The sequence below is a fragment of the Ictalurus punctatus genome, chromosome 13 (genome assembly GCF_001660625.3).
Source record: "Ictalurus punctatus breed USDA103 chromosome 13, Coco_2.0, whole genome shotgun sequence".
Lineage (NCBI taxonomy): Eukaryota > Metazoa > Chordata > Actinopteri > Siluriformes > Ictaluridae > Ictalurus > Ictalurus punctatus.
In genome coordinates, this window is record NC_030428.2 from 1,991,809 (window position 1) to 2,007,818 (window position 16,010).

General features: G+C 43.6%; 1 protein-coding gene across 1 annotated transcript; it reads right to left on the reverse strand.

The window, feature by feature from the left end:
- Positions 1–17: 17 nt before the first annotated feature.
- Positions 18–15,252, reverse strand: LOC108274359 (sulfotransferase 1C1). The gene is made up of 7 exons (XM_017484491.3): positions 14,935–15,252; positions 3,571–3,699; positions 3,311–3,408; positions 1,409–1,535; positions 1,228–1,322; positions 767–947; positions 18–687 (listed from the first exon to the last, which is right to left on the reverse strand). Exons 1-7 carry the CDS (start codon positions 15,122–15,124, stop codon positions 575–577), a joined length of 933 nt encoding a protein of 310 aa, XP_017339980.1. The 5' UTR covers positions 15,125–15,252; the 3' UTR covers positions 18–574.
- Positions 15,253–16,010: the final 758 nt, after the last annotated feature.

The following is a 16,010-nucleotide window of genomic DNA, read 5'->3' on the forward strand; positions in this document are numbered from 1 at the left end:
ACAAACGAGGCAAAAAATATTATACTGGGTCATTTATTTATTGAGGAAAATGATCCAATGTTACATATCTGTGAGTGGCAAAAGTATGTGAACATTTCAGATTAGCAGTTCATTTGAAGGTGAAATTAGGTGTTTAGAGTCAGGTGTTTTCAATCAATGGGATGACAATCAGGTGTGAGTGAGGAAGCGCCCTGTTTTATTTAAAGCACAGGGTTCTATCAAAGTATGATCTTCACAACACACTTTTGTGGGAATGTATCATGGCACGAACAAAGGAGATTTCTGAGGACCTAGAAAAAGATGCTCATCAGGCTGGACAAGGATACAAATCCATATATATTGTTTGTACTTTTAATATTAAAATGGTCTTTATTTATGACACATTATTAAATCGGACTCATTATTAATTTCTTCATGCTGTAACCCTTACAAATTTAAAAGATAACTGATTCTTTTACAAAGTTTTATTTTTCTTTTAACAAATCCTTCATAGACTAATAAATGATCTTTGCATATCTGTGTTTAGTAAACCGTTCATGACAGCACCAGTTTAGATTCATGTCAACGACGTCTTTCATATCCTGGTGCGAAAGGGAATGTCCACGTCAGCCATTTTTCTGGCGTAGTCTTCATCAAACATCTGGGACTGAGCTGGTGTGAAGTAGTTGGTCCAATCTCCAACCTCCCCTGTGGAAAAGAAACACATTAGTGTAACACTGACTTGGGCAGAACTGGGAGAAATGCTAGTAATGTTGTACATCCAGACCTTTTCTCATGAAAGGAGAGATGGAGTGGTCAAATATGATCTTTGGGACAGACGAGTAGTTGGACATTGGGTTGTTCTTCATGACATTAAAGGACGTCAACTCCACGATCTTGTCGATGATGTCATCAGATAGCGACAGGTCCAGGTACCGCATGATCCTCACTATTTCTCGACGAGGGTTCTGAATTTGGAAGGAAAACCAAAAATAATGAGGTTGACCTGGACATAACCTGCTATGCACCTACAATGATGATGAAGCTGATGATGATAGGATGGTGACTACTGCTGCAACTGCTAATTGTATATATTTTAATTTTGCGCCATTTCGAGGATATACTCTTACTTTTTGGGAATAAACTCATTATATGCAAACATTCCTTTTGTAGTTTCAGAGTGGAAGCCCACATTGTGAAGTTCTACATGATATCAATGGTTGGGAAATTTCTAAAATCATATTGTACCTCTTTCATGTCCTCAAAGAACATGTAAAGGATATTTCTCTTCTCTCTTTCTTTCCAGTAACCTTTCACATGGTCGTACCAAGATCCCCAGGCCACTGTGGACATACATATTAGTGAAGAACCTCATTTTTAAGGTACTAACTATGTGTCTTTCAGATTATTGAACACTGTCGAATCTCACATTTGCCCTCCATGAACTTCTGGAGATATTCTTCCCATGAACCTGGTTCTGGATGAATCAGATTCATTTGGTCAAAATGGTAGTAGCTGATCAGGTTGTCTTTAGCATTTCGAGCCACATAAATAACCTGGGGGGGGAAGCAAAAAGTGTATTCAGGAAGAGGAAGATTCTGGTAGAAATGCCGTGGTTAATGATTACAAGTGACTGAACTTCTTGAGCCTTAATTACCTTTCATCATATAACGGTTACAAAATATACCAGAAAGGCTGAATTTGACATCTAATAGGAGACATACAGCACATGATACCTTTCAGGTGGTGATTGATCTCAGATGGACAGAAGCTTCCTAGATTCTACATCTGTCTACAACCCCAATTCCAAAAAAAAAAAAGTTGGGACGCTGTGTAAAATGTAAATAAATGTCAATAAAAACAGAATGCAATGATTTGCAAATCTTATAAACCCATATGTTACTCACAATAGTACTCTTTTAAGAATTTTTGATTTTGAATTTGAATGCCGCAACACGTCTCAAAAAAGTTGGGACGGGGCAACAAAAGGCTGGAAAATTAAGTGTTAGTAAAAAGAAACAGCTGGAGGTGAATTGGGAACAGGTCAGTAACATGATTGGGTATAAATAGAGTATCTTAGAGACACAGAGTCTTTCAGAAATAAAGATGGGCAGAGGTTCACCAATCTGTGAAAAACTGTGTCTACAATTTATGGAACAATTCCAGAATGTTCCTCAACGTTAAATTGTGAAGACTATGAACATCTCATCATCTACAGTTCATAATATCATCAAAAGATTCAGAGAATCTGGAGAAATCTCTGTGTTCAAGGGACGAAGGTGCAAATTAATATTGCATGCCCGTGATCTTCGGGTCCTCAGGCGGCACTGCATTAAAAACCACCCACTTTTAGGGTGAGCAAAAGTATTGGAACAATAGTCTTAAAGTAAATAACGCTTAGTATTTGGTTGTGTATCCATACCAACCTTTTTTTTTGGGGGGGGGGGGGGGGGGTGTAGGGGTTCTCCATTCAGTCTCCTCTTCAGGAGCTGAAATGCTGATCAGTTGGGTTAAGGTCTGGTGATTGACTTGGCCAGTCTAAAACCTTCCAGTTTTTCCCCTGATGAAGTCCTTTGTCGAGTTGGCAGTGTGTTTTTTGGGTCATTGTCACAGCTCTCACAATGTGTCTGTCATCAGCTGCTGTTGTTTTCCTTGGTAGACCTGATCAATGTCAGGTTACTCAGTACACTAGTGGTTTCTTTCATTTTCAGGACATTCCAAATTGTTCTACTGCCCAATGTTTGTGCAATGCCTCTGATTGATTTTCCCTCTTTTCTTTACTTCAAAACGGCGTGCTTTTCTCCCATAGACACCTCTCTGATCTTCATGTTGCTTTATACTTTTTAACAACAAATGCAGTCTTCACAGGTGAAAATGCAGGCTAAAACCTAAGAGTAGATGTTCAGATTGTTTAAACAATCAATCTAACAGGACACACCTGGGCAACAAGAAACACCTGTCAGTCACATGTTCCAAAATGTTTTGCTCGCCTACAAATTGGGTGGTCTGATACAAAATGTTCTATATTTAACACATCTACATATAAATACCAGGAAATTAAAATTGAAAATCTAAAATCTCTTCTCATATTCATCCTTTGATCTCAAACCAAAATGTCTTCAGTCAGCAGCAAAAACAAATGAATTGGCCTTGCCGTTCCAATAGTTTCGGAGGGGGACTGTAGATGTAAATATCAGGAAATGAAAGCTGAATTTCTGATCTCTCATATACTTTCAGAGGGGACTATATATTAGTGAGTATTAGTGAACATTAGTGTTACTGCTGAAATAAAACAGACTTGGTCTTAACTTGATTCAATAGTTACATTCACCTTGCATTTTTTTCCCCAGAATCCTTCAGGCACCAGCTGTATGGGTAAGTGTGTCTTGATGACTCTGGGAGGTTTCAATGTTTTTAGTACGTCCAATCCTGGAAAACAGGTAGAGGACAGAGAAAAGCCTGTGTGTGTGAGTGTGTGTGTGTGTGTGTGTGTGTGTGTGTGTGTGGTGTCTGTGGTGTTTCCAGAGTATTTTCAAGCGAAGTCGTAATCATACATCAAAGGATCTAAAGTTTACAACCATGTATTTTTACCTGATGGAACTGGAGGAGGATAATGGTTCTCCAGAAATGGGAAGCGTGCGGCAGTCGGAGCTCTCTTACAAATCATAGCATCTCCATTATGCAGCAGCAGATCCACAATTTCTTGGGTCCATGTGGTACCTGTTTTATCGATGAATAAAAAAAATTTCAATAAAGATTACAGCCCAGCAGAAGAGGTAGAAGATATGTAACAGATCACTCAGACCTCCCATTCCATAGTATCCAATATGCACAAAATAAGCATCCACACGTGTCATTATATTAGAGTTTGGACCAACTCAAAACACCAGCCTGTCGCGACGGACCGACAGCCGGCGCGCATGATAAGAAAATAGCTCCTTCCCCGACTGCCGCGCAGGCACGAAGCAGACAGCCTCGTGCCAAACACACCATCAGCCGGAAGGACCGTCACGGTGCAGGTAGAGGACAGAAAAAAGGTAGAGGTAGAGGTAGAGGACCTCTGCATTGCTGGCAGAGGTCCGGGCCTTCTGCCAGCAATGCCCTCAGTGCCAGCGCACTGCCCCACGGAGGTCCCCGCCGGCGCCCCTTATCTCTCTGCCCATTATCGGCGTCCCCTTCGAGCGAGTGGGCATGGACCTCGTGGGCCCCCTTCCCAAGTCTGCCCGGGGCCATGAGTACATCCTAGTCATTGTCGACTACGCCACCCGGTACCCCGAGGCGGTGCTGCTGCGCAAAGCCACCTCCCACAACATCGCCAGGGAACTGGTGCTCCTGTTCAGTCGGGTGGGGATCCCAAAGGACGTGCTGACCGACCAAGGTATGCCTTTTGTGTCTAAACTAATGTCCGATCTGTGTCGACTGTTACAGGTGAAGCACCTTAAGACGTCGGTCTACCACCCGCAAACCGACGGACTGGTCGAGCGATTCAACCAGACGCTCAAACGGATGCTACGCCAGGTGGTGGACGAGGAAGGGAGGAATTGGGACCTCCTCCTTCCCTATGTGCTTTTCGCCATCCGAGAGTGCCCCCAGGCGTCCACGGGCTTCACCCCCTTCGAACTCCTTTTCGGACGGCGCCCGCGGGGACTGTTGGACGTGGCCGGGGAAGCCTGGGAGGAGCAACCGTCCCCATTACGCTCGGTTGTTGAATATGTGCAGGAAATGCAAGCAAAGATTGACCGGGTAGCCCCAATAGTCCGGGAGCACATGCGCACCACGCAGGAGGAGCAACAAAGGATATATAACCGCCCGGCAATAATTGAGTCTTCCTGTTAGTCCCCAGCAGTGCCTGTAAGTTCCTGGCCCGGTGGAAAGCCCGTATACAGTCCTCGAGCGCCGAGGCCCCATCAACTACCGCCTGCAACAGCCCGGTAAGCGCGTGGAGGAGAAGCTCTACCACGTGACTCTTCTAAAGAAGTGGGTGGAACTGGCACCGGTAGTGTTAGCGTACGCGGCCCAGGACACAGATCATGGCAAGCGTACCTTGGCCGGTTTAGGGGAGGACCTTACCCCCGCCCAGAAACAGGAACTCACCGAGTTGGTGGACCAATTCTCTGATGTGTTTTCGGCCTCCCCAGGGATGACACAGCTGGTCCACAACGAGATCAAAACTCCTCCAGCAGCAGTCCAGCAGCCCCTGGTCCAGCCCCATTGTCATCGTGCCGAAGCCGGATGGGAGTATGCGGCTTTGCAATGACTTTCGGAAACTGAACCAGGTATCGGAGTTCGACAGCTATCCCCTCCCCCGAGTGGACGACCTCGTGGAGCGACTGGGGAGGGCCCGGTTCATATCTACCCTGGACCTGACCAAAGGTTACTGGCAAGTTGCGCTAGCACCGGACACAAGACCCAAGATGGCCTTTAGCAAGGCCACCAGCCACTGGCAGTACTGGGTTCTCCCCTTTGGGCTACACGGGGCACCCGCCACGTTCCAGAGGTTGATGGACGTCCTCCTGCGGCCCCATCGCATGTTTGCAGCCGCCTACCTGGACGACGTAGTCATCCACTCCGCCACGTGGGCAGACCACCTGTTTCATCTAGGGGAGGTCCTGAAGGCACTCCGGGAGGCCGGCCTGACAGCCAACCCCAAGAAATGCCACCTAGGGCTGACTGAGGCCAAGTACCTGGGATATCGCATTGGCCAGGGGATGCTGAAGCCACAAACAAAGAAAATCGAGGCCGTAAAGGGCTACCCTCGACCCACGTCAAAGAAACAGGTACGTGCCTTGGGGTTGGCGGGGTACTACCGGAGGTTCGCGCCTAATTTCTCTGCTGTAGCTTCCCCCCCTCTCAGATCTCACAAAGAAGGGCCAGCCAGACCGGGTTAAGTGGTCGCCCTCCCATTCACGGTACACACTGATGCGTTTGAGACCGGGCTTGGCGCAGTTCTCTCACAAACCTTCGACGGAGAAGAACACCCGGTCCTCTATATCAGCCGGAAGTTGTCCCCCGCTGAGAGGTAATACGCAGCCATCGAGCGAGAGGCCCTGGCAATAAAATGTGCCATCGAGGAGCTGCGGTACTATCTGGCTGGCCGACACTTCATCTTCGTAACGGACCACGCCCCCCTACAGTGGATGGCCAAGGCCAAAGACACGAACGCCAGGGTAACCCGCTGGTTCCTCGTCTTGCAGGACTTCTCATTCCAGGTCCAACACCGAGTGGGGGCCCAACATGGTAATGCAGATGGGCTCTCGCGGCGGGCCACACTCTGGGCCAGCCACCGAGCGGTAGTAGGCTTGGAGCTGAGGGGGGGTACTGTCATGATAAGAAAATCGCTCCTTCCCCGACTGCCACGCAGGCACGAAGCAGACAGCCTCGTGCCAAACACACCATCAGCCGGAAGGACCGTCACGGTGGGGCGGGACCGTCGACACTACACCGGTCAGCGATTGGGGAGTCCGTCGGGAAAATTCCACCACTCAGGCGACGGCGGAAGAGTATAAAAGGACGTTCTTCTGTCCTTCGAGGAGAACGGCTAAGAGACAGACTACGTGCGCGCTCTTCAGCAGCATAGAGGCATTCCGACCTTTAGCATGACGGTATCCTCTCGCTAATCTCTCTCTCTCTCTCTCTCTCTCCTTCTCTCCCCGAAGGTTCGAGTGCGGACGAGACCGCCGGATGGTGAGATCGCGTTCGACGGTGGATGACGGTACAGGAAACCCACACTCACCTCTTGGGAACCCCGACACGCCCTCGAGAACGTCACAACGCCAGCCACACCCCCACAAAACCCCTTACACTCACACACACTCGCCTCCTCACTACAGACAGCTCCCATACAGACAAATAAAACCCCCGTATTGACTAAAACCTGTCTCTTGGGGGTCTGTGCTCCGCCCTTCCACGGGCTAATTCCCTTACAAGCCATAATAATGAATATTTAATCTTTACTGGTACACGTACATCATCATCACATGATTCCATTTACCAAGGTGGCGCAAATGAGGTCAGCTGCCATCAAGACTGCTCTGGCCACTATTTGTTTATTTTTGTTTATATTTTTTAAACATTCCCTTACTTTAACCACTTTTTCTTTTAACCAGATACAAGAGAAACACTTATTTCTATTGCTTTACAATCCACTCACCTATCGGCATTTTTAACACCAGATCCCTGCTGGCCGAGCGAGATCCTGAGGAGGAACAAAGGACGTAACCCGAAGCGGTGGCACAGAGGGAAAGGAGCTGGCGTCAGGAACAGGCTGAGGGCTCGCTCACGCCATGCTCCCCTTCTAGCCAATGTCCAGTCTCTAGAGAACAAGGCCAATGAACTCAGGGCCAGGGTTAAGTTCTAAAGGGACAATCGGGACTGCAGCCTCCTAAGCTTCACTGAGACAAGGTGGAACCCAGAGGTACTGGACCACGCCTTCCAACCAGCCGAGTTCTTCTCGGTTTACCGCATGGACAGAATAATGGAGTCGGAGTAGTCAAGGGGAAGTGGAGTGTGTCTGATTGTAAACAGTATCTGGACTTTAACAGTGCCATCCTCAAATGCGTAGTGCCAAACTTCCACAGACACATCACCTGCCTCACCAGGGTGAAACGATACTGGACCATTGCTACACTCCATTCAAAGACAGTCTCATCCATCGTTTGGGAAATCAGACCATGTCACCATCTTCCTAATGCCTAGATACACGAGCGCATTGGAGCGGTTGTGCTGCACGCGGGGACGAACGACACCAGGCTGCGGCAGACGGAGGTACTGAAGAGGGACTTCTCCAGCCTGATCGAGACTGTACGAGGCAGATCACCCACCGCGAAGATCATCGTTTCTGGACCTCTTCCCACATACAGACGTGGAGCAGAAAAGTTCAGTAGACTTCTAGCATTAAATGATTGGTTAGTCTCTTGGTGTAATGAGCAGAATCTGGTGTTTGTCAATAACTGGAATCTGTTCTAGGAGCGTCCTAGGTTGTTTCGTCCTGATGGCCTGCACCCCAGCAGCCTTGGAGCGGAACTGCTTTCAGACAACATTTCCAAGGCGCTACACTCCAAGTGACTGCCTACCGTAAGTACATCTTCCAATAATAACAACATTCAGTATAATCAATGTTCAATTAAAAATTCAGCGAAGGTAATACATACTATAGAGACTGTGTCTGTTCCCCGAGCTATACAAATATATAGAAAATCTCGGAAAGTCTATCTTCGTAACCTAATTAACATAAAATTAAATCATATTGAATGCACAGCCAGCACTTTTGATCTGAGGCTAGGACTATTAAACATTAGATCTCTTGCGTCTCTTATTGTTAACGACATCATTACTGATCAGGAATGTAATTTAATGTGTTTAACAGAAACTTGGATTAAACCAAACGAGTACATAGCATTAAATGAAGCCAGTCCTCCTGGATACAGTTATGTACATCAGCCTCGTTCAACTGGTAGAGGAGGAGGTGTTGGACTCATCCATAGTAAAAATCTAGTCGTCACACAAAAACCTAAGCATAAATTTAATTCTTTTGAAATTCTTTATACCAGTATAAGTTATGTAGCCACAAAAAATAAGTCAATTCCTCTAATTATTATTTACAGACCCCCAGGGCCATATACTGAATTTCTTAGTGAATTTGCAGACTTTGTCTCAAACCTGGTTGTGTCTGTAGATAAAGCATTAATCGTCGGAGACTTTAATATTCATTTTGATAACCTGCAAGACCCTCTAAGATTAGCGGTTGTGTCCATCTTAGATTCAGTAGGGATTAATCAGAACGTAATCGGGCCTACTCATAATGGTGGTCACACTCTTGACCTCATACTAACATACGGACTAAGTATAGAAAATATTATCATTTTTCCGCAGTCTGAAGTTGTCTCAGACCATTATCTTATCTCATTCATAATACATATTGATCATAATATTTCCACCTCACCTTGCTACCGCATAAAACGTACCTACACATCAGCTACTGCACCGAGCTTCATAAATAACCTCGCAGAAACATCAATTAGATTTGGATCACCGTCAGATCACACAGAACTCGATCAGGCGACTGAAAGCTTGGAGTCAATACTCCGCTACACGCTAGATAGAGTGGCTCCACTCAAAAGGAAAATAATTAGAGGAAAAAAAATTAGCACCCTGGTATAACGATCAAACGCGAACCTTAAAACAGACAACTCGACAATTAGAACGTAAATGGCGTCAAACCAAACTGGTGATATTTCAAACAGCATGGAAGGAGAGCCTACTGAAATATAGGAAATCTCTTGGCGATGCTAGAAAAATCTATTTCTCCGCCTTAATAGGAGACAACAAAAACAATTCTAGATTCCTTTTCAACACAGTAGCAAAATTAACTAGGAATAAAACCACTACAGAGAGAAACACTCAATCATTACATAGCAGTGAAGATTTCATGAAATTTTTCATTGATAAGGTTGAAAATATTAGACGTGAAATACAGGCCATTAAATTAAAACTGGACAGTACTGTAACAAACCCATTACATGACAATGTAGCAATATCAGATCAATGTTTAGAGTGTTTTGCTCCGCTTAGAGAGACCGAACTAGCTACATTAATCTCTTCAGCCAATTCATCAACTTGCATACTAGATCCCGTACCTACATGTTTGTTTAAACAGATTTGTCCCGGAGTAATTGAACTACTTCTAAATATAATCAATTCTTCCCTAAGCACTGGCTATGTACCTAAATCACTTAAATTAGCAGTTATTAAACCCTTGATTAAAAAACCTGATCTTGACCCGTCTCAATTGTCCAACTATAGACCAATATCATATCTCCCCTTCATCTCTAAGATTTTAGAAAAGGTTGTAGCAAAGCAGTTATGCTCGTACTTAGATAGGAATAACATTCATGAAATGTATCAGTCAGGATTTAGACCTCATCATAGCACAGAGACAGCGTTAGTTAAAGTAGTAAATGACCTTCTACTGACTTACGATCAGGATTGTGTCTCGCTGCTTGTGTTACTCGACCTTAGTGCAGCTTTTGATACTATAGATCACACTATTCTCCTTGATAGATTAGAAAATGTTGTTGGTATTAAGGGAACAGTCCTCTCCTGGCTCAGGTCTTATCTGACCGATCGTTATCAGTTCGTAGATGTAAATGGTGATTTCTCCATGCGTACTGAGGTTACTTTTGGAGTTCCACAGGGTTCTGTTTTAGGCCCACTGCTCTTTACTTTATATATGCTACCCCTAGGACAAATTATTCGTAAACATGGAATTAGCTTCCACTGTTATGCTGATGATACACAGTTGTATGTTTCAGCGAAGCCAGAGGACAGACAGAAGCTTAGTAAAGTTGAGGATTGTGTAAAGGACATTAGACATTGGATGTTAATTAACTTCCTTCTACTTAATTCTGATAAAAACAGAAATACTTTTATTAGGCCCACGTGTAGCTAAAAGTATTCTTTCTGATCACATGGTTACTCTGGATGGTCTTTCTGTTTCATCATGTACAGCAGTTAAAGACCTTGGAGTGATTATTGACTCCAGCCTATCATTTGATGCTCATGTAGATAATATTACTAGGATAGCCTTCTTTCATCTCAGAAATATTTCTAAAATAAGAAACGTATTGTCACTACATGATGCGGAAATACTAGTTCATGCATTCGTCACCTCTAGATTAGATTACTGTAATGCCATACTGTCTGGATGTTCCAGTAGGAATATAAACAAACTCCAGTTAGTCCAGAATGCAGCTGCTAGAGTCCTAACTAGAACTAGAAGATACGACCATATCACACCGATATTATCAATACTGCATTGGCTCCCAGTAAAATCTCGCATTAATTATAAAATACTTTTATTAACCTATAAAGCACTAAATGGTCTCGCGCCACAATATCTAAGCGACATTTTGGTTTTATATGATCCGCCACGCCTACTTAGGTCAAAAGGTGCAGGCTATTTGACGGTACCTCGAATAGTGAAGGCTACAGCAGGGGGAAGAGCTTTCTCTTATAGAGCCCCACAGTTATGGAACAGTCTTCCTATTAGTGTTCGGGACTCAGACACAGTCTCAGTGTTTAAGTCTAGGCTTAAAACGTATTTGTTTACTCAAGCCTACCCTGACTAGATTCTGTTCTACTACTTCGCAGTCATAATTATCTTTTTTCTCCCTCTCTCCTTTCGCCGAGCCCCACACGAATTTATGGAGATACTAGAGATCCAGATCCTTTCTGCCTCTGGATGGAGCTCAAATCTTCTTTAATTCCAGACTGCTGGGACTACGGCTGTTCCTAACGCCATACAGACTTCATATAAATACATAATGAACTTTTTCACACTAACTGTTGTTACCCAGATGAGGATGGGTTCCCTTCTGAGTCGGGTTCCTCTCAAGGTTTCTTCCTCTTAAAACATCTTAGGGAGTTTTTCCTTGCCACCGTCGCCACTCAGTGGCTTGCTCAGTTGGGATAAATTCGCACCTTTAATATCTGTATACCATGTTGATATTTCTGTAAAGCTGCTTTGAGACAATGTCTATTGTAAAAAGCGCTATACAAATAAAATTGAATTGAATTGAATTGAATTGAATTGAATAGATACAGTACAAACAAATGCTGAAACAGGAAGATCCGGTTCAGAGGGAGGTTGTAGGCTGGATGGACCAATCAGTGGCCGCTTTGCAAAACACTTTTTTGTTTTCTTAAAACATCTAAAACACTTTAGATGACTTTAGACTGGTACATCTTCAAGCACAGCTCTGATAGCATCAACATGTTTATGGAAGCAATTGTGGGATTTATTGGGAAACTAGCAGATGATACTGTCCACAAAACAATCATCAAAACATTTCCCAACCAGAAGCCTTGGGTGGATAAAACCATCGGTGATGCTCTGAGATCTTGCACCACTGCCTATAATGCAGGTCTCACCCCAGCAACATGGACGAGCACAAAGCTGAGTCCTACAATGTGCACATAGCAGTGAATGAGGCAAAGAGTCTCTATGGGAGGAAACTAGAGTCAGAGTTCCGTTAAGGTGGCTAGGACTGAGAATAATAACGGACTATAAAACACCATCCTCCAGAATGGTGAATGCAGACGCTTCTCTATTTAATGCACACAGCACTAACAGTGCTAGTGGCAGTTTGCATGCGGAGAGTGTCAGTGTGGGAAATGCTTTCATCATCTCGGCATACAATGTGAGGAAGACTTTCAGGAGAGTGAACACCAGGAAGGCAGCAGGACCAGACATCATCTAAGGTTGGGTCCTTAGAACCTACGCTGACCAGCTAGTTGGTGTTCATACAGATATTCAACTTCTCCCTGACACAGTCAGTAATCCTGACATGCTTCAAACAGTCCATTATCGTTCTTGTCCCAAAGAAACCCCAGGCTGCCTGCCTCCGTGATTATCCCCCCAGTAGTCCTCACTCAGTTGCGATGAAGTGCTTTGAAAGGCTGGTCAGAGACTTCATCGCCTCTTTATTACCTGACACATTGGACCCATTACAATTCACATACCTTACCAATCGCTCTACTGAGGACTCCATCACACAATTTTTACACACAGCCCTGAGCCATCTGTACGTTAGGAAGGGAAATTATGTTAAAATGCAGTTTGTTGACTACAGTTCAGCATTTAGCACTATAATTCCTATATAAATGACATAAACTCACTACCAAGTTGGAGGACCTGGGACTTAGCCCATCCCTTACTCTCCCTCACCCTCAGAACATCTACAGCAACCTGTGCTTGACCAAGGCCAGGAAGGTAGTGATGGACCTCAGCCATTCGAACAATTGACTCTTCTCTCTGTTATGGTCAGGGAAGTGCCTCCACTTCCTGAAGGTCAACATAGAGAGAATGAGGAGCAGCTTCTTCCCACAAATCATTTGGGCCCTCAACCAGAACAACATATAAGAATAGAGCTTGGACCTGTTTGCACAACACACACTCCCTCAGCCTGATGTTATAAATTTATTCCCAATTTGATCTTGCCAAATCCCATCCAGTAGCTAACTCTCCCCTATCACATGACAACTACCAAATGGAGAGGGTGGAGAAAGCAACTTCTTTCTTCCGAGACACATAAAGCCCAGCCAACCACCTTTTCTAACTAAGAGAGAGAGCATACTTATACAATATAAGAGAGACAGTAATGCCTTCCCTCCCACCCAGAGGCCAGTTTTGCTCTCTAATTTCCCAGCCACAGATAGCTGCTTTAAACCGTGGTTTTATCTTAATGCCGTTTTGAAGCAGGATGGGGAAGCAGGAGAATTGACTTCATGAGGTTGGTTTATGTAAGAGTGTACAGCTTTTGTTACGAGTTTGCTGATGAGACAGTCACGGTGCAGGAAAGTTTAATTGGACGACATACGGACTGTTTGCAGTGTGGGTCGTTTAGGAGAGTCCATGTGCTGGGTAATGCATTGGGTGCAGATTTACTTTAGCAAAGGATAATAGGAATGAGATCACTGTAGAGTGATATTTATGCTGTAAAATGAAAAGTTTTATTTCACATGTTATACAAGGCTTTACAGAACAACTACGCTGTTGAAGAAGCATAGCTGGTAACATACTGAATAAGATTTAAGCAAGTACCTATTGTCTTTAGAAATAAGATGTACAGTCAAGGCAAGCACTTACCAGTGACCCCAGCACTGACAATGTTTCTGCAGAAGTAATGAATAAATGAAACCACTGTGTATATCTTGGTGTGTTGTCTTGTAATGCTAGTGCCCCCATGGGTCCGGTTGCATTGGAGTCCTTCCTTAATCCAGCGCTAGATGCCTTGATTTAATTCAATTAAACATACTCTGTTGCACCTTCCAACATCCATTGTAAGGTGCAGGAACTGTGGGAAATATGGGTGTAGAAATTCCCTTTTTGGCTCGGAGGGAAATGAAGAAATGGAAGTCAGGCTTATGACAAATGTGCACATACACAAAGTGCACATACACTACCGGTCGAAAGTTTGTGGATGCTTGACTGAAATGTTTGTGATCTTAAAAACCTTTTGATCTGAAGGTGTATGATTAAGTGTTTGAAATCGGTGTTGTAGACAAAAAATATACTTGTGCCGACATATTCACTTCTTTCATTAGAAGATTAACTATTTTATTTACAATTTTTATTATTTTTTTAAACAGATAACTCAGAGTGAAATATTCCGAAAAGCAGCCGATAAGTGCCCAGCGTAGGTGGGAACTCCTTTAATACTGTTAAAAAGCATCTCCAGGGGGCTTCCTCAAGAAATCAGTTGAGAAAATGCCAAGAATACATTTCTGAAAATTCTAGGCAAAAGGTTGTCTACTTTGAAGATGCTAAAATACTCAATCATTTTGATTTATTTTGGATTTTTTTTTAATAACAACATAATTCCCATAGTTCCATTTGTGTTTTTCCAGAGTTTTGATGACTTTATTATTATTCAGATGGATGTGACATAGATGGGGCATATGTAATTGCAAGCACAGTAGATTATTATTAACATTTTTGATTATGTTTAAACACAGATGCACCAGAGGGCTTGGGCTAGATTCAAGGAAATTTACATATTATTGGCACATATGTTGCTTAACTACTGTTAGTTTGTGCCCAAAAGTGTTTCTGCTATGGAAACCATTCCTAACCCAGATCCAGGGGTGACCATCTATGGAACCAGTGACAAGAAGACAGGTTCTTCTGAATGGATCCATACAGAGTTTTCTTCAGAAGTCAGCTTGGTAGGAAATGGTTGGATGTAAATAAATAAATAAATAAATAAATAAATACATTTTCAAAATTGGTCACTTTGTGCCAATTTGAATATGTATTGATCTCATGAAAACGTGACCATTACCAATGATCTGAATAAAAATCCATAATTAATTCCTCTATTAGGTGTTAAATCAGATTGGACAATATAATATCAGCAATTTGATTGGTCATAATTTGTAATGACTCAGTGTTTTTACCTGCTTTGGGGTAGGTGGAGATGAGCAAATCAGATGGATCTGGACGGAAAGCCCAAATGGAGCTCCAGTTTTGAGCTATCCAATTCCTGAGTGGGATGCCTCGCACCTCAACCAGAGGAAAGCGCCGGATTGAACCGGCTGCCTTGTTTACGGCTTCGTTGAAACTCATGGGTTCGTCCTTCTTGTCCATCTTGTGCCTTTCTGGATGTTCAGTTGCAAGGCTTATGCAGTTCTCTTTTTATGGTTATCTCTAACTTCTAACTTCAAGTCTGGTTGGAGCTTTTGTATCAGCATGTGCTGTTTTCCTTTCCCCTTCTCACATTATTTATTTCTGAAGTGCAGAGCTCTTATATAAACTGTCACACCCACCATGGGCAATTCCCCTCCCAGTCTGCAAGAGGTCAACCTCACTAAAACTCTGAAATATTGTCTGCCTCACTTCCTGTGTTTGTGCTCACCTGTTTTGTGTTCCCCTAATTTAAGTTCTGTGTTTTGTTTCTATTTTATTGATGTGTTTGTACTGTGACCCGCTTTTGTATTCATCTTGAGCTTGCCTTGCCCTAGTCTCCTAGGGGGACGGGACAGGACAACATGTTCTCATGCAAATTGCATCTAGCGTCATTATAAAAAAGTGTTGATGTCAGTTGGGAAGATTCCACACAACATGTAGCAATCACGATAAGGATGAAGAAGCTTTCTAAAGCTCTCAGGGTCATTATTAAATAAGACTCAAATGGAAAAGCTACAGAGACATATGCTGGCCCAAATTTAGCCTATTACCCAAAGACACTTAAAATTCAACATAGAAGCAAATACTCACATCTGTGAACCCAGTTGGAGATAGAAAAAAAGACACCAGCCGTGAGTCAGAAGAAGCAAGGGTCCACATTTATTGGTTCCGTTCCACCACACGAGATCCACACCGATGAGAATTCTCAGAAGTGAGCTGACACCTGGAGCTCAAGCTCCAGTATTTATACTGGATTTACACAGTAGATAACCAATATATTTCAGAAAGATTATGATATCAATACCAATAGGGTTAAAAAAGAGCTAATCTACATTACCATTATGTT

Bases quoted from the DNA above. Each gene is read 5' to 3' on its own strand.
- LOC108274359 (XM_017484491.3), bottom strand. From the start codon at position 15,124: ATGGACAAGAAGGACGAACCCATGAGTTTCAACGAAGCCGTAAACAAG. The intron at 3,700-14,934 runs GTAAAAACACTG...TCGATAAAACAG, and splicing joins CTCCACCTACCCCAAAGCAG to GTACCACATGGACCCAAGAA. The intron at 3,409-3,570 runs GTAAAAATACAT...CCTGTTTTCCAG, and splicing joins TCCTCCTCCAGTTCCATCAG to GATTGGACGTACTAAAAACA.